We start from the raw sequence: 25,228 nt of genomic DNA, 5'->3' as shown, positions 1-25,228 counted from the left end.
ATATTCAAGGGAACCAAGTCTATCCTGTTGTATCCTAGTAGTCTGATATTTATATGTGCTCTAAACATATGTTTACGGTTCAATTTTTCTAGAAACAGGATCCCCAATTACAGCAACGTGTACTGGTCTGGGAAATTCATTGACCCCTCCTCCAGGGCAAGCTGGGAAACCTGTTCCAGGGTATAATGGTATGTCAATGCAATCCATGCAAAAGCTTTCGTGTGAATTAAACATGGTGATATTTTATATGGCTTATAACAGATTTTCCTTTTTTCAGCATCTAACATTACTAATGTTATATCAGGAGAATAAACCTGATCACTTGAGAGCTTTTGGAAAAAAGTGAGGATTGTATAGAGTAAGCTATAGCTAAAGCTGATCTAGCTATACACTCTAATAAAAGTCACACATAGCACTGTGTATTAGAATGCCTTTCTGTGAGGAGGATAATGTCTCTCTTACATTAAGGCTAGGGCCCCACAGGCCGGAAACGCTGCGCTAAAGTGCTGCGGAAACAACCACAGTGGGAACGCATCGCAATTCTTCCCGCAGCGCTTTGAACAGAAAGTTCATGGAGTTTTCCTCAGCGGACTTTCTGTTACCATTCACTTTCTTTCAAACTGGCAAATAAAGTTATAATAATAATAAGTTATCTTACTTTCAACATCTTCAGATGAGAGGATAACTACTTTGCAATCAGACATATCATTTAGCATACAATCGCGGGCTGTATGGCAGCAGCTACCGCTGCTACCCCAGTAGTTGCGCCCCTGGGTACAGCTCTCCTCTATGCCAGTCACTATCTGTACTCTCATTTCTGGCTCTTGGAAAGATCTTCTTTTATATAAAGGGATTTTGGAGAAACATTGCCTCAGCTTCGTAAAAGGAAAATCTGCCTTTTGCCATTTCTAGTTGTTATACCAGAAGAGCAGTAAGACGTGTCGGGATCTTTTATCTGTAAACACTTCTGTCTCTCTCAGGCAGCATTTCTTCCTGGGAAGCTTTAGAAAGTGTTGAGCATGTACAGAAGGTGCTGTTCACAGCTTTGAAGTTATTTGATATGCAGAACGTCTATTATCTGCACTGAGATAATCTCAAAGCTGTGAATCACACGTGTTGAGCGCGAAAGCGAACTGTAATGTCAGGGCTCCTGAAATGTAAGATATATATTATTTTAGATACGACAAAGCCCAAATCCTTCCTGCGCTCAATACAGATTGACTTGGGAGAAAAGACAAGAATGGCTAATAAGAACAACTTGGTATCGGGCCAGGAATGGACGGTGTGGGTGTCCTAGGATAATCCACACAGCCCTCTGTAACCAAATACAATTAGCCTATTTTTCCTATTCGATTTCTATGTATGTGTTTGTGTAGATTACATTGTAGGGTTGAATTTGGGTCCAAGGTGACCAGGTGTACAGGTTTTTGTGTTACTGAGAATGGTTATCAAATTACAAAGGGTTACACAAAGGATGTTTGTTTTTTTTTTTCCAATATTGGTCTTCTCATGTTACTTTCGGGGTATCTTCAAAATAAGAGGTAAGGTAAGGAAGAACACTTGAAGAGATATGAGGGAAGGTAAAGAAGGACACATGTAGAGATATAAAGAAAGGTAAGGAAGAACACATGTAGAGATATGAGGGAAGGTAAAGGAGGACACATGTAGAGATATAAGGAAAGCCAAGGGAAGCCACATGTAGAGATATAAAGAAAGGTGAGGAAGGACACATGTAGAGATATGAGGGAAAGTAAGAAAGGACACATGTAGAGATATGAGAAAAGCCAAGGGAGGACATGTAGAGATATGGATAAAGTTAAAGAAAAACATGTGAAGTGACATGAGGAATGGTAAGGAAGGACACATAAAAAAAGAAATAAGGAAAGGTAAGGAAGGACACTTCAGTGACAGTCACATCATTTTGGTGCTACAAACCCAAGCAGGTTAATACTAGGTTCACACTAGCATTTGGGTTTTTGTTCGTGGGATCCACTTGGAGACCCTACAAACGGAATCCTAATCCGCATAAAAGAAAGGTTACCCACGGAAACCCGTGGGACCCATAAACTATAGTATGGTCTGCCAGGTTTCCACCCGAAAAAGGCGGAAAAATACACAAAGAAAAGTCCTGCTAGCAGGACTTTTTTCTCTGCTTTTTTTAAGCAGATGCGGAGACGGAAACTCAAACAGAGAGTAAGCGCTAGTGTGAACCTAGCCTTAGATGATGCTTCTTTAATTTCTGAGGTGCAGTGTTTTGCATCATTTCGGGTAGGTCAAATGCATTGAAATAAGGGTTGCCAGGGCCTTAGGGTGCAACACTGAGTGGGTCCAATTTCCTGTCCTCTGCAGTACACATTGTGCTGCCTTGTTGTTGTTTTTTTTTTTTAATCTTACAGAGTACACTACTCCCTATACCCTACCTCAGGGGTAGGGAACCTTTGGCTCTCCAGTTGCTGTGAAACTACAACTCCCAACATGCTCCATTCACTTCCATGGGAGTTCCAAGAACAGCAGAGCAAGTATGCATGCTGGGAGTTGTAGTTTTGAAACAACTGGAGAGCTGTACGTTCCCTACCCCTGCTCTACATGTACCTTTTCCCATATTTGCCATCTGAAAGTTCTTAATATAGACTGGAATATTTCAGAAATTTCTATGGAAAAAGGTGTAACCAATTCACCTAATTAAAGGGGTGTTCTGACTTTTTGTTATTATTTAATAGGGTTACTTAAGGGGTGACAGACATAAAGAAAAACTGTACTCACCTTTACATGAGCCTCCTTTTCCAGCAGTGGCAGGTGATGCCTATGCCTGGACCTGCCATCAGTGATGTGCCATTTGCTGATGCTGTTGTAGATGCTGTGGTTTGGTTTTTTTTTCTTTGTAGATTTTGCTGCATGCTTTTTTTTTAATTTTTTTTGGTTGCATTTTTTCAGCCAAATTCAGTAGCTACAAAAGGAATGGGAAGGAAGAACTTATGCTTCTTGCTTCTGCTTAATCCACTCCTAGTTTTGTACCAAAATCTGCAACAAAAAAATTCAATCATATGATCTTATTTATTAAAAGATGGTTGAACCATTGCACCAAACAAGCCCTCTTACCTCTGCCCCCCTATTTCCTCATAGATGGTAAGCTCTCTTCCTCCTTTTGTTTGATATGTTAATTCCTTTGTCACATTGTCTTGTCAAATATTGCCTGTTCATGTACCCTCTGACTTGTAAGCAGTGGCGTAACTAAAGTATTGTGGGCCCCAGTGCAAATTTTTGTCTGGTCCCCCTCCCCTTCCCTATAGTAAATTTTCGATAGTGACTGTTACAGGGCCCCACACAGCATAATATGCTCAATAAGGCCCTCATGCAGTATTATATGCTCCCCACAGTGGCCACCATGCAGCATTATAAGCTACACAGTGGCCCCCACACATTATATGCTCCACAGTGGCCCCACACAGTATTAGATGCTCCCAACAACCCCCCTCTGCTTCGGTGCTTTTATTATACTCTGGGGTCTCCTCAGACCCCAGAGTATAATAATTGGAGGCCCAGGGAAGGTGATTAAAAATAACAAACATCATGCAGTAGATTTATAAGTGACATATTTCCAGTGCCACTATATATTATGCATCTTCTTTCATACCTCCTAACGGATAACCCCAAATGTAAAGCACCATGGAATTAATGGCGCTATATAAATAAACAATAATAATAATAATAATAATAATAATAACTATCAGGTACAATTTTTGGTGGCGCCTCAAAGAGGTTTCACTACAGGTTTGTTAGATAGTACTGGGCATTCTGAAGATCCTATAGATTCTGGGTACATTTGTGTCCGTGTGTATATATATATATATATATATATATATATATATATATATATATATAATTTTACAAGTTTGTCCAAATATACAGCACCCTGGTCTGATTTACTCACTGGGATTTATATGATGTGTTAGCACCCTCTAGTGGTAAACTGGTTATATGAAATTAATGTAGCTGTATGCTGTAAATACTGTATATAAGATTACAATTGTAAATCAAAAGTATTAAAAATGAATGTCACAAAGGTCATTCCAGTGATACTTCAGGCTTTTTCCATAAAAGTTTTATTTAATGTGCGCTATGAGCTTTGCTTTCCTTTTGTAGAGGTCAGTTTAGGAATATGATTACTTTTAAGGGGGTTTTCAGTTACTAAAAATCTATTTCTAGCTGCTGACAATGTGGATCTTAAAGGGAGTCTATCATTGGGAAAATTGGTTTTGAGCTAAACACATGTCTGAATAGCCTTTTTAAAGGTTATTCTACTACTACCTTCACGTTTTTATGTTGTCCTCACTGCTTCTTTTTAAACCACTTTATTTCTTTATGCAAATTAACCCCACGGAGCACCCTGGGCGTTCCCCAGGACCTTCGAGCACCCCCTACGTCATACCTTTAATACCCCCCCCAACTGCTTGTGCTTCGTCTGTCCTCTTCCTCCACTGATATTGTGCCCTGCTGATTGAGTTCAAATCTCAGTTCAAAGCTCAGTTCTCCAGAGAACTATACCAAAACGGCCGCTCAGACATGCGGAGACCTCAGCAGTATTGAAAATAGACCAGAGGGGCGATCAATGAGGGTGCGGTTATGTTGTCTCTTCTGTTTTTTAATGATAAACAGGAAGCCCATATTTCCTGGTCTGAGAAATGTCATATACTATTGTTATGCTATAAATATTTCATACGGGAATATCACTTTAAGGCTAGCTTCACACAAGTTTATACAATTCATAGGGTACAGATCTGCTCCCCTGCTGTCCCATACTTTAATCATATTTTCTATTGGGGATAGTAGAGCTGCAAGGAGCCAGGGATTCTTAGTATTATAGATGACCATGATTCTGAGAGTCCAAGAAATGCAGCTGGTATATGGTCTGTATCATACGGACAGAACCTACCCATGTGACGCCAACCTCTGCTTTATTGTGGCACCAAGGAATAGTGAGAGATAAAAATGTGGCCCTTGTCCACTTTCTACAATTGATGACCCCAATGCAATATATTGAATGGGGCCCCATATGCTATCTATAATACTGGGGTATTCTTATGTTGTAGAGAGGCCTTTGGGCCCCTGAGGCACCAGGGCTCTATTGCAATTGCTACTTTTGCATATCCCTGATTATAGCCACAGTGATACATTGCAGCAAACTATTAGGAGGGGACATTGTGCGCTTAGCTGTGTTCTTTAGTTCTAGTTCAGTCCCTCGAGATGCTCATTTGCATTCTTGTATCCTGTGAGTTTATATAGTGTGTGTATATATATATATATATATATATATATATATATATATATATATATATATATATATATTATTTATGATAAACTAAAACCTTTGAAATATTTGATATTTTTATTGCAGTTAAAGTAGTGGACAACAACATGGAAGAAGTGAAGCCAAACACTCTGGGGAATATTGTAGTTAAGTAAGTGCCCTGGTTTCTTGACTTTTATATGTCATATCCTACCTATACATTTCATGCCACCAATAAGAGAAAAATGTGAGGGCCAATAATGCTGCTGTGCAAATTGCTCAGACCAGAGCTTTGGTAAAACTGTGTCTAGTGATAAATAGACAAGATATTGGAAACATTTCACATATGTTAAAGAAAGATATCCCAACTGGCTATTAACCTTTATTCCTGTACATTCTGAATAGACAGATGGCAGCTTAAAAAGGCAGCACTAAATAACGTTAGTAATGTCGCTTGTGAATGAAGACCACACAATGGTGGGAATGCATCAACCTACCTGTCAGTTTTCAGGCATAATTGGGTGATCATGTGATGCATCTTTGATGCAAGGGCCTTTTTTGTAAATATTGGAGAAGAATGGAGTGGTGTTGAAATACTGGCCAGACATATATATTATATATCACGCCAGTTTTCTGCAGTGAGTTATACAGTAAACATGCACCAGTTCCTGACTGGTATAGGCTTCCCTTCTGGCACACACAGGTACATCTGTTTTCAATACCAACATCTCCCCACTGTCAGAAGGTCTTTCCTCATTGCTCAGCATCTTCGCTGGGCTGTAAGGACAGTATAAGTATAAGGCTATGTTAGGGTACTGTTGGGGAGGGGCACTCCTTACAGCCCAGCAATGACACTGGGCTATGAGGAATGCCTTTTTGACAGTGGGGAGATATTGGTGCCATTAGTTTCAGCACTGATAATTCCTTCACTGGACCACATACCAGAAAATCCAACAGTGCGCTGAATTCAGAACACTGTCGGCTTTCTAGCGGTATATAAAACTGCACTTTGATGAGGACATGAAAGGTCCTCTTTAAGAGGCTGAAGCCTCTTGCCAATTTAGGTGTGCCTTGCTCAAGTCGGCTTTTATTAAGAATATGTTTAGTTTGCTAGTCTTAATAATCTGCTTCTATATTTGGGAAATATTGTTGTGACATACATTAGATGTTATGAACTGTCCACTAGGATAAATTGTAAGAGACATATACCTATTAAAGGCAGTCTATCACTTCCCCCAACTGCTTTACACCGCTCCCAAAGTACTGTAGATGCTGTTAGCAAAATAAAAAACATACTTTTCTTAAGTTTAAGAGCCCCAGGGATGGGGAGAAAAATCACTTTTATTCTTTATTTACTGTTACATCATCATTAAACACGCCCATCCTGCATTCAGCTCCTCCCCCTGGGCAGTGTGATTTGATCCAGTGTCAGTTGATCTTCATACTGCCCAGGGGGAGGAGCTGAATGCAGGGTGGGCGTGTTTAGTGATGATTCTGCTGTGCTCAGTAATAAAAGAAAACTCCCCCTGTGCTCCAAGATCCTCATTTAAATAAAGTATAAAAGTGCTTTTTCTACCCATCCCTGGGGCTCTGAAACTTAAGAAAGGTATGGTTTTTATTCTGCTAACATCATCTACAGCACTATGGGAGCAATTTAAAGTAGCTAGGGGCAATGATAAATTCCCTTTAATGACTTGGATGTATCTGTAGTGGCTAGGGCATTGGCAAAATTGTAGAAGATATAACGCCAAGGGGTGCACAATTCGATTTCCGAGGCAAGAAACAAAAAAATGGGGGGGTCTTTTTACAAACTAATAGCAGCAACTGAATAGCCTTTTTAAAGGCTATTCAGGCATATCTTTAGCTCATAACACGTATATCTATGATAGAGTCCCTTTAATATACATTTTTTTTTATTTTGCTGTAGGTTACCTTTACCTCCAGGAGCATTTTCAACTCTTTGGAAAAATGAAGAAATGTTCAAAAGCCTTTATTTCAAGAAATTTCCAGTAAGTATAACATATAAGCCATTGGTTGAAATGTATCAGTAGTTATTTCTACTCTACTTTAATTGTTTTTGTTAAATATTTATCAGGGATATTATGACACAATGGATGCAGGATACATGGATGAAGATGGGTACGTGTATGTATTGTCACGGGTCGATGATGTCATCAATGTTGCAGGCCATAGATTATCTGCAGGAGCCATAGAAGAGGTTAGTTAATCATTCTATAATTATTATAAAGTAAACAAGTATGACCATATATTACAAAATAGACTATTACATGTAAATTCTATTATGTAATTGGGGTGATTTCAGCGCGCTAAACTGGGGCTTATCCAAATTTAACTTAGGTCTTAGTTCAGTTTCACACAGGGTTTTTTTTGGTCTGGAACCTGACCAAAGGCCGCCTCAGGTTCCGGACCAAAATACGGGTAGCTGCGACTGGATGCCAATGCAGTGCAGCGGCATCCAGTCATGCACTCCGCTCTGGATTAGGCCCAAATTAGGCCCCATCTTCAGGCAGATGTCGCAAGATGACTCCGCCTGAAAGAATGAGCAAAAGAATGAGCATGTCGCTTCTTTTTTCAGCTTCTTTTGTTCCGACTCTCGAGAAAAGAGAACTGACCGGCTCCCATTGAAATCAATCAAGTCTTTTTGGTCAGGATTTTGAGGCAGATACGGCCTCAAAATCCTGACCAAGATACCCTGTGTGAACTTATCCTTAGTCCTGCATGCCCTTATTAACTACCCACAGCAAGTTTTACATTGCATTATCTGGAACACCCATTTTGACAATTCTTTTTCTTGTTGCAGTCTGTGTTACTACATAAGTCGGTGGCAGACTGTGCAGTTGTTGGCTTGGAAGATCCCTTGAAAGGACATGTTCCACTGGCATTATGTGTACTGAGAAATGGTAAGGATTGTATTTCTCTCCTTCTCCTCTTTCCATTTATAACTATTGAGTTTGGTATAACATCCAATATACATATTACTTATTTCAGGCGTGGAAAAGACAAAAGACAATATAGCCAATGAAATAGTATTACTAGTCCGGGAACATATCGGGCCTGTTGCAGCATTCCGGAAAGTAATCATTGTAAAGCAGCTACCCAAAACACGTTCTGGCAAGATTCCTCGTTCTACTCTCTCTGCATTAGCTAATGGAAAGCCATACAAGGTGAGCCAGTACTGTCAGATTACATTATTGTGAGTTGCATATCATACCCCGCACCATGACCAAATTATTTGCATGGAATAAAGATGCTTTTGAGTTTATTTTATTTATTTTCATGATATATCTTAGCAGGGTTTGGAATTTAATTTTTTTTCTGCTGCCACAGAATACCAAACCCTGAAACACCTATTATGTTGCATGATGAAATTCTAAAAGTCTGTAGCTGACACTAGAGGGAGCACTAGATACAGATGTATACAGCTTTCACTGAGCTTCAAAAAAAATTTTTTTTTTTTAAAACTCTTCCTACTGTTGGTTCTGGGCAACCAGAATTATATAATTGAACTTTATAAATTTGTAATGGGGGGAAATAGGAAATATGGATCTTTCTAATAAAAAAACACATAGAATAAAACAGTACAATTCAACATTATTCTAATGATATTATTTCTTACAGGTTGGTTCAACCATTGAGGACCCTAGTGTGTTTAAAGATATAGAAGAAGCTGTACAAGCAGGACTGTGAATCCATGGGACCCCTATGTTCTTAAATGGTTTGTACCGCCTTGGTACAAAGAAGCAGCTAAATATGACTAGGAAACTAACCATTTTAGGTTATTAAATAAAACTGGTTAACTGGTCATTTATATATTTTATCTCCACCCAATGTGAGTGTTCAAAATACACACACACGTGCCTATATGTAACTATACAATGCAGCTACTGTACAGAAAAATATCTATATAGCGCCAACAAATTACTGCTTACTATCTAGTTAACCGGAATATCCAGATCAAGTCGTTAACATTAGCTGTGTAAGAAGCAAACATTAAATATAGCATTTTTGTAGCTAGATATTTTTTATTTGCTTTTACTCAATTTAGTGTAGAAAAGCATGAGACCATTTCAGAAACCGACTAAAACTACATTTTTTGAAAGTCAAAAGTACTAATGAAGATCAATATTGTACATTGCCAATATTGGTCATTCACTTTAGCAGCTACATATGTTAGGCCTGGTTCACATCTGCGAATGGGTTTCCATTTGGGAAGTCCACTTGGGGACCCTCCAAATGGAAATGTAATCTGCATAAAAAAGTGGTTACCTTAGGAAACCTGTGGACCCCATTGACTATAATCCAGTCTGTGTTGTCTCCGTACAAAAAAATGTGCTTTTCTCTCAGCATTTTTCATGCAGATAGGGGAACACAATGGCCTGAACGCAGATGTGAACTGAGCCTTAGGAGGGATCAGTTACCTCTGATGTACCATAGCCCTGCAAAGAGAATCCTAGTTTTCATATCTTAGAAACTTATTACAATACATAGTAATATCAATAGAAATGGAGAGGGTTTTTAGAGGGCTTTGTATCATGTGTTCTGACAACTTGATGTCAGTGACTATGTGCCATTTAGTTACCTGTTTTCTGTCTAGTTATATGTCGTCTGTTCAGATAAATGAACATTAAACATTGAACTGCTTAAAAACCTAAAACGTCTGAACATTTACCCTATTTATTGAGAAGGACATATACAGTGTTGGCCAAAAGTATTGGCACCCCTGCAATTCTGTCAGATAATACTCATTTTCTTCCAGAAAATTATTGCAAGCACAAACTGTTTGGTATTAATATCTTCATTTATTTTGCTTCTCTCAGGGGGGGAGGGAGGGGCTGACAAGCAACGGAGCTCCTCATATAGGGGAGGGGGAGGTGAGAGCTCCGGGATTACTGTGCTGTCGATCTTCAGCTTTTCCACTTATCAGCCGGTTTAATTGAATTTGGCTGATAAGGGCTGAGATAAGGAGTCCATTATTTCTGTATGTAATGCAAGCTGACTCAAATCCAGCTCTGCTACATCAGTTGCTACATCAGTTTTCACATCAGCGTCATACTGTGGATCATAGCAGATAACTGAGCAAGTGAAACCCCGCCCAGCAATGTGCAAGAAATCTAGGAAGTGAAAAGAGTACAGAGCTTTCAGGCTGCAGAACAAGAGTTATGGGAATACCCCTTTAAATAATGGTAGTGTGAACCTAACTTAAGTGACATAATCTTAAACCAATGGTGAGACAGCATGTAAGTTCACATAAATTCATTAAGCTTAGTTTTGGTTGTTTTGCATTAGTTGCCAATCTCTGGTATATACTGCACTAGTCATACGGTATCACTTCAGTAGGTTATGCTCAGATCCATGTCGGAGTGCAACAATATGTACATTTCAATGATAATTTGGTAGCAAAATAGTGCATGTATAAATAAGAGCTATGCCTTGGTTCTAGACACATTGGTATCTCTCCCCATTAAGACTCACAATTAGATAAGAGCAAATCTTTCAAAATTCACTTTTACCTCTTGGGTTTGGACTAAAAAACTCAATTTGGAATTAACTTTTTTGAACAAAATCAAAGTCTAAATAAATTGTTCTAAAAAGTAGTGTTTGACTCTTTTAGGACACCTCTGATGCCTTTATGGCTCTGTAATACAAACAGAACCATAGTCATACCTGTGATAGAGCATAACTATAGATGCAGACTCTCTCCTGTCAAACACAGTCTCTGGCTTGCCTTCAGTTCACACCATGTGGATTCTGACACTCCTTGCAGCTGTCTGTTCCCTTCTTTGTAGCACCTGGACTAGACCATGAAGCATAACAAATTCACATGTGAGTACTCCTACACCAATCCTTGACAGCTTCTGCCTAGTCTCCTCAGCCCTCTGAACCATGCCCAAGCATCATTGAATCTGCTGCTTCTAATTCTGTGAGGATTCTGTACTACATGGAGTTTGGATTATCGCTTATTGACCTCTGTTTGATTATTGATTGTGCTTCTGATTCTGTGCTGCTACCTACCCATGTATGCCCTTGACTTGTCCTGAACTCCTGAACCTGAGCTGCCTGCCCTGACCCATTGGTTTGTCTATTACATCATCTGCTGCCTGCCACTGATCTTCAGCCTGTTCTGACTATCTGCCTGTACTCTCTGGTGCCTCATACCAAAGTCCATCGGGTCCCTGGTCAGCAGCCACCAATCCCAGTACCTCTCCAGTAGATGTTACATTGGGTCCACACATCTGCTCTCTGTTACAATATCAAAGTGACAACACATATGGGTAAAGTAACACATTGCACTGTAGGATTTTTTTTTTTTTAAGTAATGTAAAATTTCACTTTTTGCTTAAAAATTTTTTACAGGACCACTTTTAGGGTGTATTAGTGTTTGACAAAGAAAGCAAACAGCCAAATTGCTATGTGGGATGGCTAAATTGTCTTTTCTTGGTCTTGAAACATTACAGAGTACAGTTGAATGTGTCTGCTGCAGCACAGTAACACTACCACATCACTTCCTTCATACACACACATTGTAACCTAACACTACACTAATCCATAGAATCCCCAGATTATCCATGTAGTACTGCTGTCTCTTTCATGTCTGACTGTGGGAGAAACTTTCTCTCTAATCTCTTCCCACAAAATGGACACCACTTCTTGCCTGCATTTTTTTTATACTGCCTAATGAGTTACCCGTGACCTCTGACCTATAGTCCAACATGATTGGCGGCCATGAGGGCTACTTTCAAGCCATTACAGAGAAGCATGTCTGATCTCTGAGGTCAAGCGATTCCTCTTCTCTGCTTTTTCCATGTTTTCACATGGTGGACACCATTTTAGTTGTTTTGTGTAAATCTGACCCCAAATTTTTTGATAAGTTCGAGCCAAACTTGGTTTACTCATCTCTACTCACAATCTAACTTCCAAATTAACTTATCAGTGTGTTTGAGGTATGGGAGGAAATGGAGATTTTGCTTATGGCCTGATTCAAACCCAGGGTCTTAGCTCTTCAAGACTACGGCCATTTTTTTTTTTTTTTTATTATGCAGATTGTGATTCCCATATAGGGATCACAAAGTACTTTTTTTCCCCCTATCAGTATGTCTTTGTAGAAAGGTAGGAAATCCACGCAAACACGAGGAGAACATACAAACTCCTTGCAGATGTTGTTCCTGGTGGGAATCGAACCCAGGACTCCAGTGCTGCAAGGCTGCAGTGCTAACCACTAAGCCACCGTATTGACTACGTTCAATTTCTAAGCCTCAGGAACAAATCATACTTGCAATGTGGAATAGATTCCAAAATATTTCACATTTACAGAATACATTATATAATAGAAAGAAAAGCACAACTCCTTATTCTCTTAGGATACTGTACATGTCTTTGGTGGTCAGATACATCCCTATGGTCCAGGTTCATGTGGCTTGTGTAAGCTTTTTACTGATGTCATTGTCTATGCTAAAAACCAACTATTCAGAATAGAGAAAATAAGCCATCTCTATGGAAACTAGTAGCACGTTTTTCGAAGCTCGAGCACTCTCTTGTGGCCATTTGGAAAATTCCACTTTATTCAACGGAAACATCTTCAATATCAATATGAACGTATAGAAATCCAATACAGAGTTTAGGATTTTTTTCCCTTTTTATTGACAATGGAAGGAAAACAGTTTGTCACCATAAACTTTCATTGGATAAAAATGAGATCTGACAATAAAAGAAATGTTTATGAACGTGCAGTTTCTTAACAGAATAACTAAAAGACAGTATTGAAGCGAAAATCAAGAAGCTGAAGTTGGCAAATCGTTTCAAATAATCTTAACGCCTACTTAGAAATGTCCATAGAAACTATTAAGGAAGCAACGGTTGCGACAACGAATAAAGCCACAGCAGGTAATAAGACTTCAGCTATGCATATGTATTATATCTGTGGTTAGATATAATATTTAAGCATAAGTCACACTGTCTTTCAGTTATTTCCTCTAAACTTCGAGGAAGTCTTTACAAGGCCATCGTGGCTAAGAGCATAACAGTAAATAGGTTTCCTAAAGCCCCAGTGGAGAAAGGTATGAACTTAGATTTGTACATAGGAAACAGAAGTTTTAAGACTGCTAGATTGTTCTATCCAGCAGAGGCTGGCATCTGAACAGGTAAAAGAAAGCAAAAGTCGTTCTTGGTAAAGCAAAGTGTTTTCTTGGTCCACAGGTTACATTAATTCATGACTTTGTTTTACAAAGACTGTTTTGTTTCGGTGATTGCTATTGACTCATGTAAACAGTTCATTACTCGAAGAGCCTTCACAGTGCTTCTCTGATAGAGTGGGACCGATCGGGCACCTTACACAGTCCTTTAGGGCTCAACAGCCAGGTAACATCATACAGAGCCAGAGGCAGGTATTCAGCTGTATGTTTAGAGGTTCTTAGGAGAAACATGTTGAGGCATCTAACTGCTAAACATACTAGATTGACTGTTACAATCCAAAAACTGTAAAAACAGTGAAATGGAAAGGTACAAACATTAGTGACACTTTTGTCAGGTCTTCCCACATAGACTTATTGACTTTTAACTTTTATTTTTAAAAAAAATCATATTTATAACCATTTACACTTGAGAAAATAAAAAGACTTACACTTCATAAAATAAATACACATTAAATACTTAAATATTTCTAGTATTTTACAAGGAAAACAGATGTAACAGAACATAAAAACAATTGGTTCCATCTCAGTAAGTTGTGCACATTGACGCCTCTAAGGATCATGGAAACCTTCTTACAATTATAGTTTGTTCTCTGTCTTAAACTAAGCATATGATAATGCAGTACATAAAAATATCTTCACATTTTAGTATTGTAAATCAGTGCTCATTCTGCCGTCCCGGCACCCGCCAGTTGTTCTCTTGCTGCAGTTCTCCTAGGTAGTGCACTTCAGGTAGATAGTTAAAAGGTGACACCTGTGACAGCCAACAAGAGGGAGACAAAGGGTTACATAAAATACAGCTCGGAACGTCTACTAATATTGTCTAAGATAGTGTAAAGTATAAAAAGAAGTAAGTCTACACCATTTTTTAGTTGGCTTGCTTTGCATTAGATTTTTGGTGCACACTATTGCATCCTAGGCCACTCTACCTTTCCCATTAAAGGGGATTTCTGGTTCCAACCTGATGGACTTCTGCCATAACACAACAACGAACTAGCAGGACCGAACCGTGCTGCGAGGCACCGGGGGAAAGGTAAATGTGATTTTTTTTTATTTTTTTTTCACTGCCCCCAGCTTATTTTAAAAAATTTTTTTTCCCAGACAACCCCTTTAAGGGTATATATTCTGTTTTTCAAACAATAGATGGAAGGAACCAAAAGAGGATTCCACATAGGGTGGCATATAACCTAAGGTTGGATTCACACCTGCACTGGAGTCTCAGTGACTCCGCCACAGATTCCACTTACAATTCTCTCCATTGGTTTCGGTATAAAACCCTTGGAAAACCAGCAATCCCCATTATAGTCTATAGTCTGTTAGAAAAGTACAGACCAAAAGCATCAGTCTAGTCATATTCAGTGGGGTCTGCGGGTTTTCATGGCTAACCATTTTTTAAGCAGACAGAGTCTCCATCTTTCGGAGTCCGATGTGGACCCGCACTATGGAACCTAGTGTAAAGCTGGCCCTGGGTCTGACACTTGGCATCCCTATTGCTTCCTGCTCCATTCTCTGTGCATCAGCAGCAAACAGCTCTATTCTCTCTAAAGTGGACAGACCAGGTTACTGCAGATAAGCTTTCTGCTCAATTCTCTGGTATCAAATATTGACAACATTACATAAATGGGGGTGCCAGGTGTCAGACCCTCACCGATCAGATATTGACAACTAATCCTTAAAATAGGTGATCATCAATATAGTTAACCCAGAAAACTCCTTTAATTGCAATTCTGATCATTTAGATAATTCATGAGGCTGCTCTCTGAGCAAATCACCATGAGTGTTCTCAACAGTACTAATTGTACGAGTCTTCTATTCTGTAGAATGAAAGTCAATATAAAAAGACTTCAAGCTCTGCTCTAAGTAGCTATTTACTAGGAACCCGTCACACCCACTACTAAAAACCTATATAAAACTACTAAAAACCTATATAAAGAGTATTATAACTTTGTAAGTACACCACATTAACTTATAGTGCAACAAATCTGAGTTACAGTCTTTAATTTTAGCATCTGTTAATTGGTGTCGTTCCACTAATTCCAGTGCAGCAGCTGGAATTTTCTCTCTAGTCCCCACTATTCCTGAGCAACAAGTACAGTTAGTTTTGGTGCCTGCTGTGCTATTTAGACTCTGATATGTCAGAAGGGCAGTGTCAGACAGGGGGCGATTCAGAGCTGCAGTCAGAGGCAGCCGGTGTCAGGGATCAGGAGCATATACCTGCCTACTTCTGCCTGACACCACCTTCCTGACAGTACAGAGTCTAAATAGCATATAAGGCACCAAAGCTAACAGCAGTGATTACTCGGGAATGGTGAAGATAATAGAAAAACTTCCCATGTACCAGATTCAGTGGAGCAGCAGCTATTAAATGATGAAAAGAACTGGACTTGTTGGAGGTGGGTGCTCATATAGTGCTCATATAATGCAGTTGGGATGCAGTGGCTTGCAAAAGTATTCAGATCCCATGAACTTTTTCACATTTTGTTACCTTACAACCACAAACTTAAATGTATTTTCTTGAGATTTTAAGTTCTAGACCAACACAAATAATCAGATAATTATGAAGTGTAATGAAAATGATACACGGTCTTTAACATTTTAATCAAATAAAAATCTGAAAAGTGTGATGTGCAAAAGTATTCAGCCCTGTACTCTGATACCCCTAAATAAAATCCAGTGCACACAATTGCCTTCAGAAGTCACTTAATAGAGTCCAGCTGTGTGTAATTTAGTCTCAGTATAAATACACCTGTTCTGTGAAGGCCTCAGTGGTTTGTTACATAACACTAGTGAACAAACAACATCATGAAGACCAAGGAACTCACCAAAGAGGTCAGAAATAAAGTTGAGGAGAAGTTTAAAGCAGGGTTAGATTATAAAAACATATCCCAAGCACTAAGCATCCCAAGGAGCACTGCTCAATCCATCATCCGAAAATGGAAAAGATATTCTACAACTGCAAACCTACTAAGATATGGCTGTCCACCTATACTGCCAGATCGAGCACGGAGAGCACCAGTCAGAGAAGCAGCCAAGAGGCCCATGGTCACTGTGGAGGATCTTCAGAAATCCACAGCTCAGGTGGGAGAATCTGTCCGCAGGACAACTATAAGTCGTGCACTCCACAAATCTGGCCTTCATGGAAGAAGGGCAAGAACAAAACCCATTGTTGAAAGAAAAACAACAAATGTTATTTGCAGTTTACCACAAGTCATATACTGTAGGAGATACAGCAAACGTGGAAGAAGGTGCTCTGGTCAGATGAGTCCAAAGTTGAACTTTTTGGCCTAAATGCAAAGCGCTATGTGTGGTGGAAAAGTAACTTATCATACTGAACACATCAACCCCTCTGTGAAACATGGTGGTGGCAGCATCATGCTGTGGTGAGGCTTTTTTTCAGCAGGGACAGAGAAGCTGGTCAGAGTTGATGGGAAGATGGATGGAGCTTAATACAGGACAATCCTGGAAGAAAACCTGTTGGAGACTGCAAAAGACTTGAGACTGGGAAGAAGATTCACCTTCCAGAAGGACAATGACCCTAAACATACAGGCAGAGCTACAGTGGGATGGTTTAGATGAAAAAATATTCATGTGTTAGAATGGCCCAGTCAAAGTCCAGACCTAAATCCTATTGAGCATCTATGGCAAGACATGAAAATTGCTGTTCACGGACGTTCTCCATCCATTCTGGCTGAGCTTGAGCTATTTTGCAAAGAAGAATGGCCAAGAATCTCAGTATCTAAATGTGTTAAGCCAGTAGAGACAAACCCCAAAAGACTTGCAGTGGTAATTGCCGCAAATGGTGGCTCGACAAAGTATTTATATAGGGGGCTGAATACTTTTGCATGTCACACTTTTCAGATTTTTATTTGATTAAAATATTGAGAACCATGTATCATTTTCCTTCCACTTCACAATTATCTGCTACTTTGTGTTACTCCATCACATAAAATACATTTAAGTTTGTGGTTGTAAGGTTACAAAATGTGCAAAAGTTCAACAGGTATGAATACATTTCCAAGACTTTGTAGTTGGTTTCTAGTTCCCAGTAGTCCAGATACCAGGAAAAAAAAAACACTTGGAAAATAGAGTTACCAAAGGGAACCTGTTTCTCAATCCTCTGTATACTATCGGGCATGCTGGCGGTTTAGTGGTCCCAAACAGCCTGACAAGTTCCCTTTAAACATGCAGAATTATACATGCAGCTCTGGACTGTAATACAGACTGCAACCTATGATCAGTAAAATGTAATATGTTCATTCCAGTTTATACCTGTAATACCTGTTAATAGTATTTAAAGATTGATCTAAACATCAAAATATACCAGCAATTCTAGTAAGAACCACAAAAAAAGAATTGCTGCTGGTTACATCAGCACCTTCATAGAGGAGTCCATTCTAACTGGAGCAAAGAACAAGTTTTTTTGTTGTTTTCATGAATAGTTTAAATTACATTACTGTATAGTTTTATGTAGTATAGTTGGTAGTTCTTTTTCATGAAAATGCTGGAAAAGAATTACTTACTGCAACTCAGTGCTTTGCTCTTTTTAGATATGTCAACACGAGTATGTCCGGACTGTAGAGCTGTCTAATCTCTGCATTGCTGTAGAGGGAGCAGCTGATAAAATACAACAGATAATAAATAGACTTAATACAGGTAAAACGTGAATATGGCATGAAATAGGTTACTAAATGACAAAAACATAAAGAACATCTCCCATATCCAAAAATCATTGGTATTTGGGTCCAATTTACTGATCGTCACAGAAGGCCTGTGTCTAATAAAGGTGGTCAACATGGAAATTTTACATGGTCGTTTATATCTACCACTCTAGACCACCAGAAATGTTATCATAATCCCCTTTCCTAGCAAAAGCAGGTATATATCCAATACGTTGCTGAATTCCCTTGAATTGCGACTTTCGTAATGTCTATTTCTGTAACCACTCTACACCTTACTAAGCTAAGCTCCAGAATTCTGGCGTCCATGCTTTGCACCACATTCATTATTGGTTTAAGATACTTTTTGCACTCCCCTTGCAAGCACAAAGGGGCAAGGGTACAGAATGACCCACTTTAATGCATTTAGCATATATTTAGACACCTAATCTAGTCTACATATGAGATAGAAACACTAAATCCGTCCCAATATACTTATTTTAGCTATGATAAACTGGAATCAAACATATGTATAATACAAATAATAAATTATTTATATATATTATATTATTTATAAATAATCAAAATTACACATGCTAGAAACATTACAGTACAGTACAGTATATATATATATATATATATATATATATATATAGTAATGTTTTTTGTAATTTTGATCACATGCTAGAAACATACAGCCTGTTATTTTGACATAATAATCCAGTAATAATCCATTTAGTGCACTTATACACAATAGTATGCCATCTTGCTGCAAGCAGAGCTAAAAATAAAGTGGTACCATCTGTTGTCATTTTTCGTGAGTGCCCGGATGTTGTTGTTAATCTAAACCCTGCTGGCAGTGTTTCTGAAGAGCCTGGCATCATGCTGATTCCATGGACCTCTCGTGGTGGAAATTGCCTCCTCCAGGAGGGTCCACGTCTGAAGTTTTTGTCGTCGCTCTGGAAACACAAAGCAAGCCAAATTACAGTGGATTAGTAGTCTTGTAAAAACGATTATTTCTACATGGTGGTTTCCCATTTTATTTCCCATTTCTAACATGCATTTTCTTTCTCATACTATAATACACATACCTGTATAATACACAAATACTCATTGTTCAGATGGTAATTCAGTATGGAGAATAAAAGAAAGTCAAAGTGTTCACTGTTTGTACCTTAAGCTGTATGATACCAACTGTTACAGCTTTTTCCTCTCTCTCTTTCTATAAAGTGACTGTGGAGGCAATATAAAACTCACAGAGTACCTTTAAGAATACCTTTAACATAGATTGTGGAGAGAGCTGTGGTTGTCAACTCTCTACACCCTGGTGCAGGACCAGTTACTCTGCAGAGGTGCTTCACTTACAAGTATGCTATAAACCAGTGGTTGCCACTGACTTGGGAATATTTACTCTCTCATGTCAGAACACCATGTGTCAAAATTAGCAGAAGTCGCTCCCATACCCCAAACCCATTGTTCATTAAATGACATTGACAAATTTCTAATAAAGTTTACCCTTTTGATTTCTTTGGCTGATAGCAACTAAATGTCTATACATAATGTTAAATTGATGATATCTGGAAATATCCTCAAAGATTTTTAAGACGTTTTCTTCCACAAAGGCTGGCTTTGCATAGTTATCAATTTACAAAAAACAGTATCTAAAAACTGTATCTAAAAATGTGGAACAATTTCAGAAAAATGTTCCTCAATATAAAATTGCAAATATTTTGACTATCCCACCATCTACAGTATATAATATAATCAAAAAATTTAGGGAATCTGGAGAAAGCCATGTGCACCAGAGACCAGGCCAACAGTCAATACTAGATGGTCATGACCTATGGACCCTCAGGTTATAGTCCCATGGATTGGTGATACAAATCACTGCATGGGCTCAGGAATATTTCCAAAAATCATTGTCAGTGAACACAGCTCGTTGTGCAATCCACAAATGGAAGTTAAAGCTGTATAATGCAAAGAAGAAGCCATATATGAACACAGTCCAGAAACATCACTGTCTTCACAGCATCAAAGCTCATTTAAAATGGGCTAAGGCAAAATGGAAAACTGTTCTGTGGTCAGATGAATCAACATGTAAAATTCTTTATGGAAACCATGAACATCATGTCCTGTGGGCTCAAGAAGAGAGGGACCATTCAGTTTGTTAAAAGCACACAGTTCAAAATCCTGCTCCTCTGATAGTATGGTGTTGCAGAAGTGCCTGTGATATGACCAACGTACACATTTTGAAAGGCACTGTCAATGGTGAGCAGTATATAGAGGTTTAAGAATATATGCTCCTATACAGACAATGTCTGTTTCAGGGAAGAGCTTGCATATTTCAGCAAGACCACATACTGCATCCATCACTACATTGTGACTTAGTAGAAGAAGAGTCCGGGTGCTGAACTGGCCCCCCTGCATTCCAGACCTTTCACCAACAGTAAACATTTAGCGTATTAGTAGCAAAAAAATCCGTCAAAGAAGACGCAGAACTCTCCAGCAGCTCGAATCCTACATCAGACAAGAATGGGACAACGATCTACCAAAACTCCAGCAATAAGTTGGCTCACTTCCCACACATTTAAAGACTGTTGTAAAAAGAGAGAATGCTACAAAATGGTAAACATGGCCCTATTACCACTTTTTGAGATTTGTTACTGCCATCAATTTCTATACATAATTAGTTTTTTTTTTTAAATGAAATTTTAAAATGTCTAAATTTCAACTTCTATATTATATATTTGTTCTAACTAATATTGTGAATAAAACATGGTTATATGAAATTTTCCAAATCATTGTATTCTTGTTTACTTTGACATTTTACACACAGTCACAACTTTTTTGGAATTGTATAAGCTGCATATACTGGCTCAAAAGCTGCTTGGAACCTTTGCATGTTAGTTCAGTTCAGCCAAACCTTGGTCAGGCCAGTAATTGTGGAAAATAAAACTTTTTTTTCCAGCCAAAACACAGCTGTCTGAGGCTGGTCAAAAAATAGCAAACACTCGGTCAACATTTGATTTGCCTAAACACTTATAAAGGGTGTAAAAACGAAACACTGGTGAGACTGAGGTTCACACCTGTGTTTGGGTCTCTGTTCTGTACTTTCCGTCTTCTGCATGCAAGAAGATGGAAACCACAGACCAGGTCCGGCCGTTAGCAGCGGTGAGCGTTTTATGCTCTCTGCCGCGAAACGTTTTTTTTAAACCGGACACAGAGTACTGCATGTCCGACTCTGTGTCCGGATTAAAAAAAACAGTTTCACGGTGGAGAGCATAAAACGCTCACCGCCGCTCACGGCTGGACAGCTTTCAAACCCATTCAAATGAAAGACTCCTGCAGGTTTTAGTATCCTGCCTCTGTTTTGTGCAGGAAACGGAAACCTGCAGAACGGAGACCGGGCGCAGATGTGAACGAGCCCTCGCTCTGCTTTACCTGGTTTTGGATTGTCTCTTCCGTGCACATCTGCATGACTACTGAACATAGGCTGTATGACTCTACATCACCTACCTCCTGATCCATGAAGGGGCAAGCTGTGGCCTCCCTCTGATAACATATTTATGGCCTATCCTACTGGTAAAAGCCACTTTTACATGGTCAGCATTTATGATTTTGGCTCACAAATACTGATGGAAATTACTGACCAAATATGACTGTGTGAATGAGGCCTGATTGAGAGGTTTTCTGGATTTTATGCAAGCTCTCAGACGGAACTGGGCTTGGGCAACATAGCAGTATTTACCTCATCAAGTCTTCTTTCAGTTCCAAGTGCCAATAAATTATTATATTCTCTTTCCAAGATTTGTCTTGCCTGAAACAAAGAATTGAATGAACTGTTTGTTAATTCACGTGTATACATGTACCGGTATACATATACACAAACACACTATATAACTGTATACATATGAAAGGGGCGTAACATGATGAGGTCCAGAGGTTGCGGTGCGTCTGGGTCCAGGAGCCTTAGGGGTCCATATGGTGGTTATTTCAATATAAGGAGACCAGAAATATAAGTGAAACAGGGGCCTAATACAGATTTTGCATCAGGGCCAAGGGACTTCTAAACCTCTGTCTGTAAGGCTAGGACTACATGGTAACAAGATAGTCAGTCATTAATAATGCAAATTACACCTTGTGATTCAGCAACACTGCATAAGTGATCTTAATATCATGTGGTAAAAGTCGACCATAGAAAGATGTTCGCAGTATGGAGTTCCTAACCGCATCCCTCAATCACACGTTGGATGTTTTCCAGGCTGTATGGTCTTCCTGGGACTCTTATTGTATTCTTCATGGTCTCTGACTCCTACCTCCCCTCCCCCTAATTTTTTTCCTTCCTATCTGTACCTTTGTCCTTTTTCATTACTATTGATTGATTGTTCAATGCTTTTGATTTGTTTATACCCATGTTTGGTATATTTACAAAATGATCAATAAAAATTACAGTTAAAAAAAAAAGTCTGCCATAGCTTAAACCAGGGGTAGGGAACCTTTGGCTCTCCAGCTGCTGTGAAACTACAACTCCTAACATGCTCCATTCACTTCCATGGGAGTTCCAAGAACAGCAGAGCAAGTATGCATGCTGGGAGTTGTAGTTTTGCAACAGCTGGAGAGCCGTACGTTCCCTATCCCTGGCTTAAACACTGCATAGTACTCTAGACTGTAGCTGAACGCGATGTGCACATTGGGTTCAGCTTCTCCTGTTGCCTTGTACTGATCATATAGATAATTTCAGTGATGGGAGAGAGAGAACTATGAAGCTACAAGTTGCTTCAGAAATCGTTCCATGATAGAAAGCTGAACACATCACTTTCAGCTTCTAATCCTGCCCTGTATGGTATAGATCACACAGTTCCAGATGTATGGGAAAATCACACCTTTTTTTAGCAAGATTGTTTTCTGCTAAAAATACATCTTACATTGAGAAGAAAAACTATCTAATGTATACGAATGCATGGTGGTTTTTAGACGGGTAGCTTGTCACATATGCCCGCATACGGCAGTAAGTGGTACATGGGATTTGTGACTTACCTGAGTATTTTGTGTTGGAATTTGTAGTAATAGTGCTAAACTTGTGTAATCAAAGTTCTCATCCAAAGCAATAAGAGATCCATGGACTCCACTCTCTAATATATTGTTTGCATAATCTCGAAGACCTATCGCTTGGATCCAGCGGATCACACGGTCATTGCTCCATACCAACACATCTGTAACCATAGAAAACATGTTAAACCATCATTCAAAAAAGCGTTGTATCTACTGTCATAAAATGCTCACGTAACTAGTTTACTAGGTTACAATAGTACTAAAAAGTCTGACACTGTTTAACTCCTTGAGAACCAGATACTTTTTATTTATTTATTTATTTATTTTTACTTTCCTCCTTCCATTCAGTCGGTCATAACTTATTTATTTTTTGTTCATTGTTGATCCTATAAAGCTTTGATTTTTGCAGTACAAGTTATACTTCATGTAGATGCCATATTGTGATGCACATACATTAGTGGATAATTAATATAACTTTTTATTTGGGCAAGATGAATGAAAAGAAGCAATTCTCCTGTAGTTTGCATTACTTTAAATGTGTGGTTGCAATGACACTAAATATGGTTATATGCTAAAATGGTCACTAACTTGGTCCTAAATCATATGCTCTATGAAATGAGACTAACATATAATGCAATGTAATTACAAATGTTGCTTCTTTTTTCCTGAAAAACCCCTCTACATTTCTTGCCACTAGGTGTCTCACTTCTAGCTAATTTACAGTTAGCTGTTTTGTTACTGGGGAAGTACGTCCCTAACAGCAAGATGGAAAGACAGTGAGGTGGATTTTCTCTTCACACAGTGAATGTAAATTGGAGGGGCTGATTGTATTCAGTCTGCACAGATATGTCTGCAAACTACAAGGACTACAGATTGTGCAGCATCTCACAGTTTATAATCTAAGGCCTGGTTCACATCTGCGTTCAGGCCATCCTTTCCCCTATCCGCATGAAATATGCGGAAAGAAAAGTCCTGCAAGCAGAACATTTCTTTCTGCATTTTTCGTGCAGAATCAGAGTTATCCTAAACAATATTTACGATCTTTCAACAGATCACAGAAACTGATTAGGTGCGAAGGCACCAACACTGATGTGAACCCAGCCATAGACATGACAGAGTTCCAAAGAGGATTTTTTTTTGTTGTGTGTCTGGTAGGTGCATCTGTGATCTTAACTGTTGAGCTGGTGAGCGTCTCAATATGTGAAGATTGGTAAAACATCTGCAGACAGATTGAAAGCTGCATCTGGAGCTATGGTTAAAAGTCAAAGCTTGACTCGAGGTATAGAAGAGCACTTTATTGACCAGTGAAAATTGCTAGACATCCATCTGTACAAATATGGTACACATGGCAGTGCCACCGTAGCCAAATCAAAGTCACCAAAATTTTCACACACAGCTGCTTTCGTCTGCTGATAATTTCAGTTTTTGCCTACTAAGATGTGATCAAAGAACCAGAAGACTTCAAAACAACCATCAAATAACTTTGGTCACAGGTTACACTACAAGGTGCACATCAAAAATGAGTCCCCCCTCAAAAAACACACACACAAAAAAACAATTTTAGCACAGCACAAGTAATAAAGTTTATCAACAGCAAAATAAGCTATATGTCTGAGAAAAAAGGGGATGTTATCAATGATGGAAGGTATGTCAAGAACAGACAGCAATGTAAAAACAGGGGTGTTCAAATTATTGTGTCTAACTACTATATATTCTACTGTATATATTCAGACACGTGTATTTACATACGGGTACTATAAGTATATTTGTTTGAACATTGTTATATGAACAGCTGTTAAAATAATGTTATCTAGTCTAGAACTTACCTTTTATCTCATGCTGGCTTACTTCTCTTCTTCGTTCCAGTTCTTTTCTATCATAATTTAACTTTTTTAAGCACATAATTCCATACTGCAAACTCGTTCTGTAGATAGGAAAAATAGGTAAATGATGAAAGAGCTGCTAAAATACACATTTTAAAGGAAATCTGTATCTAAAGAATTTTTTTATCATTTCAATTATAACAA

At 38.8% G+C, this 25,228-nt stretch overlaps 2 protein-coding genes across 9 annotated transcripts in view; one reads left to right on the top strand and one right to left on the bottom strand.

Annotated features, from left to right (window-relative positions):
• Positions 1 to 9,941, top strand: part of ACSS3 (acyl-CoA synthetase short chain family member 3) — a 52,124-nt gene extending 42,183 nt beyond the window's left edge. The window contains exons 10-16 of the mRNA XM_075274527.1: positions 93 to 188; positions 5,396 to 5,459; positions 7,215 to 7,296; positions 7,383 to 7,505; positions 8,109 to 8,208; positions 8,297 to 8,472; positions 8,927 to 9,941. Coding sequence (XP_075130628.1) covers positions 93 to 188; positions 5,396 to 5,459; positions 7,215 to 7,296; positions 7,383 to 7,505; positions 8,109 to 8,208; positions 8,297 to 8,472; positions 8,927 to 8,995 — 710 coding nt within the window. The 3' untranslated portion in view covers positions 8,996 to 9,941. The remainder of the gene's footprint in view (positions 1 to 92; positions 189 to 5,395; positions 5,460 to 7,214; positions 7,297 to 7,382; positions 7,506 to 8,108; positions 8,209 to 8,296; positions 8,473 to 8,926) is intronic.
• A 3,004-nt stretch (positions 9,942 to 12,945) lies between these two features.
• PPFIA2 (PPFI scaffold protein A2) overlaps positions 12,946 to 25,228 on the bottom strand; it is a 243,722-nt gene continuing 231,439 nt past the window's right edge. For 7 of the 8 annotated variants that reach the window (XM_075274514.1, XM_075274515.1, XM_075274517.1 and 4 more), the window contains 6 exons: positions 25,028 to 25,125; positions 23,187 to 23,362; positions 21,898 to 21,966; positions 18,949 to 19,108; positions 18,015 to 18,108; positions 12,946 to 14,248 (listed from right to left, as the gene is read on the bottom strand). In XM_075274514.1, the coding sequence (XP_075130615.1) occupies positions 18,047 to 18,108; positions 18,949 to 19,108; positions 21,898 to 21,966; positions 23,187 to 23,362; positions 25,028 to 25,125 (565 nt within the window). In that variant the 3' untranslated portion in view covers positions 12,946 to 14,248; positions 18,015 to 18,046. The remainder of the gene's footprint in view (positions 14,249 to 18,014; positions 18,109 to 18,948; positions 19,109 to 21,897; positions 21,967 to 23,186; positions 23,363 to 25,027; positions 25,126 to 25,228) is intronic. The other variant, XM_075274519.1, reaches the window with a different exon arrangement.

The sequence above is a fragment of the Leptodactylus fuscus genome, chromosome 5 (genome assembly GCF_031893055.1).
Source record: "Leptodactylus fuscus isolate aLepFus1 chromosome 5, aLepFus1.hap2, whole genome shotgun sequence".
Classification (NCBI taxonomy): Eukaryota; Metazoa; Chordata; class Amphibia; order Anura; family Leptodactylidae; genus Leptodactylus; species Leptodactylus fuscus.
The sequence above is the reverse complement of the archived record's forward strand: the minus strand, read 5'-3'. Positions and strand labels throughout refer to the sequence as shown.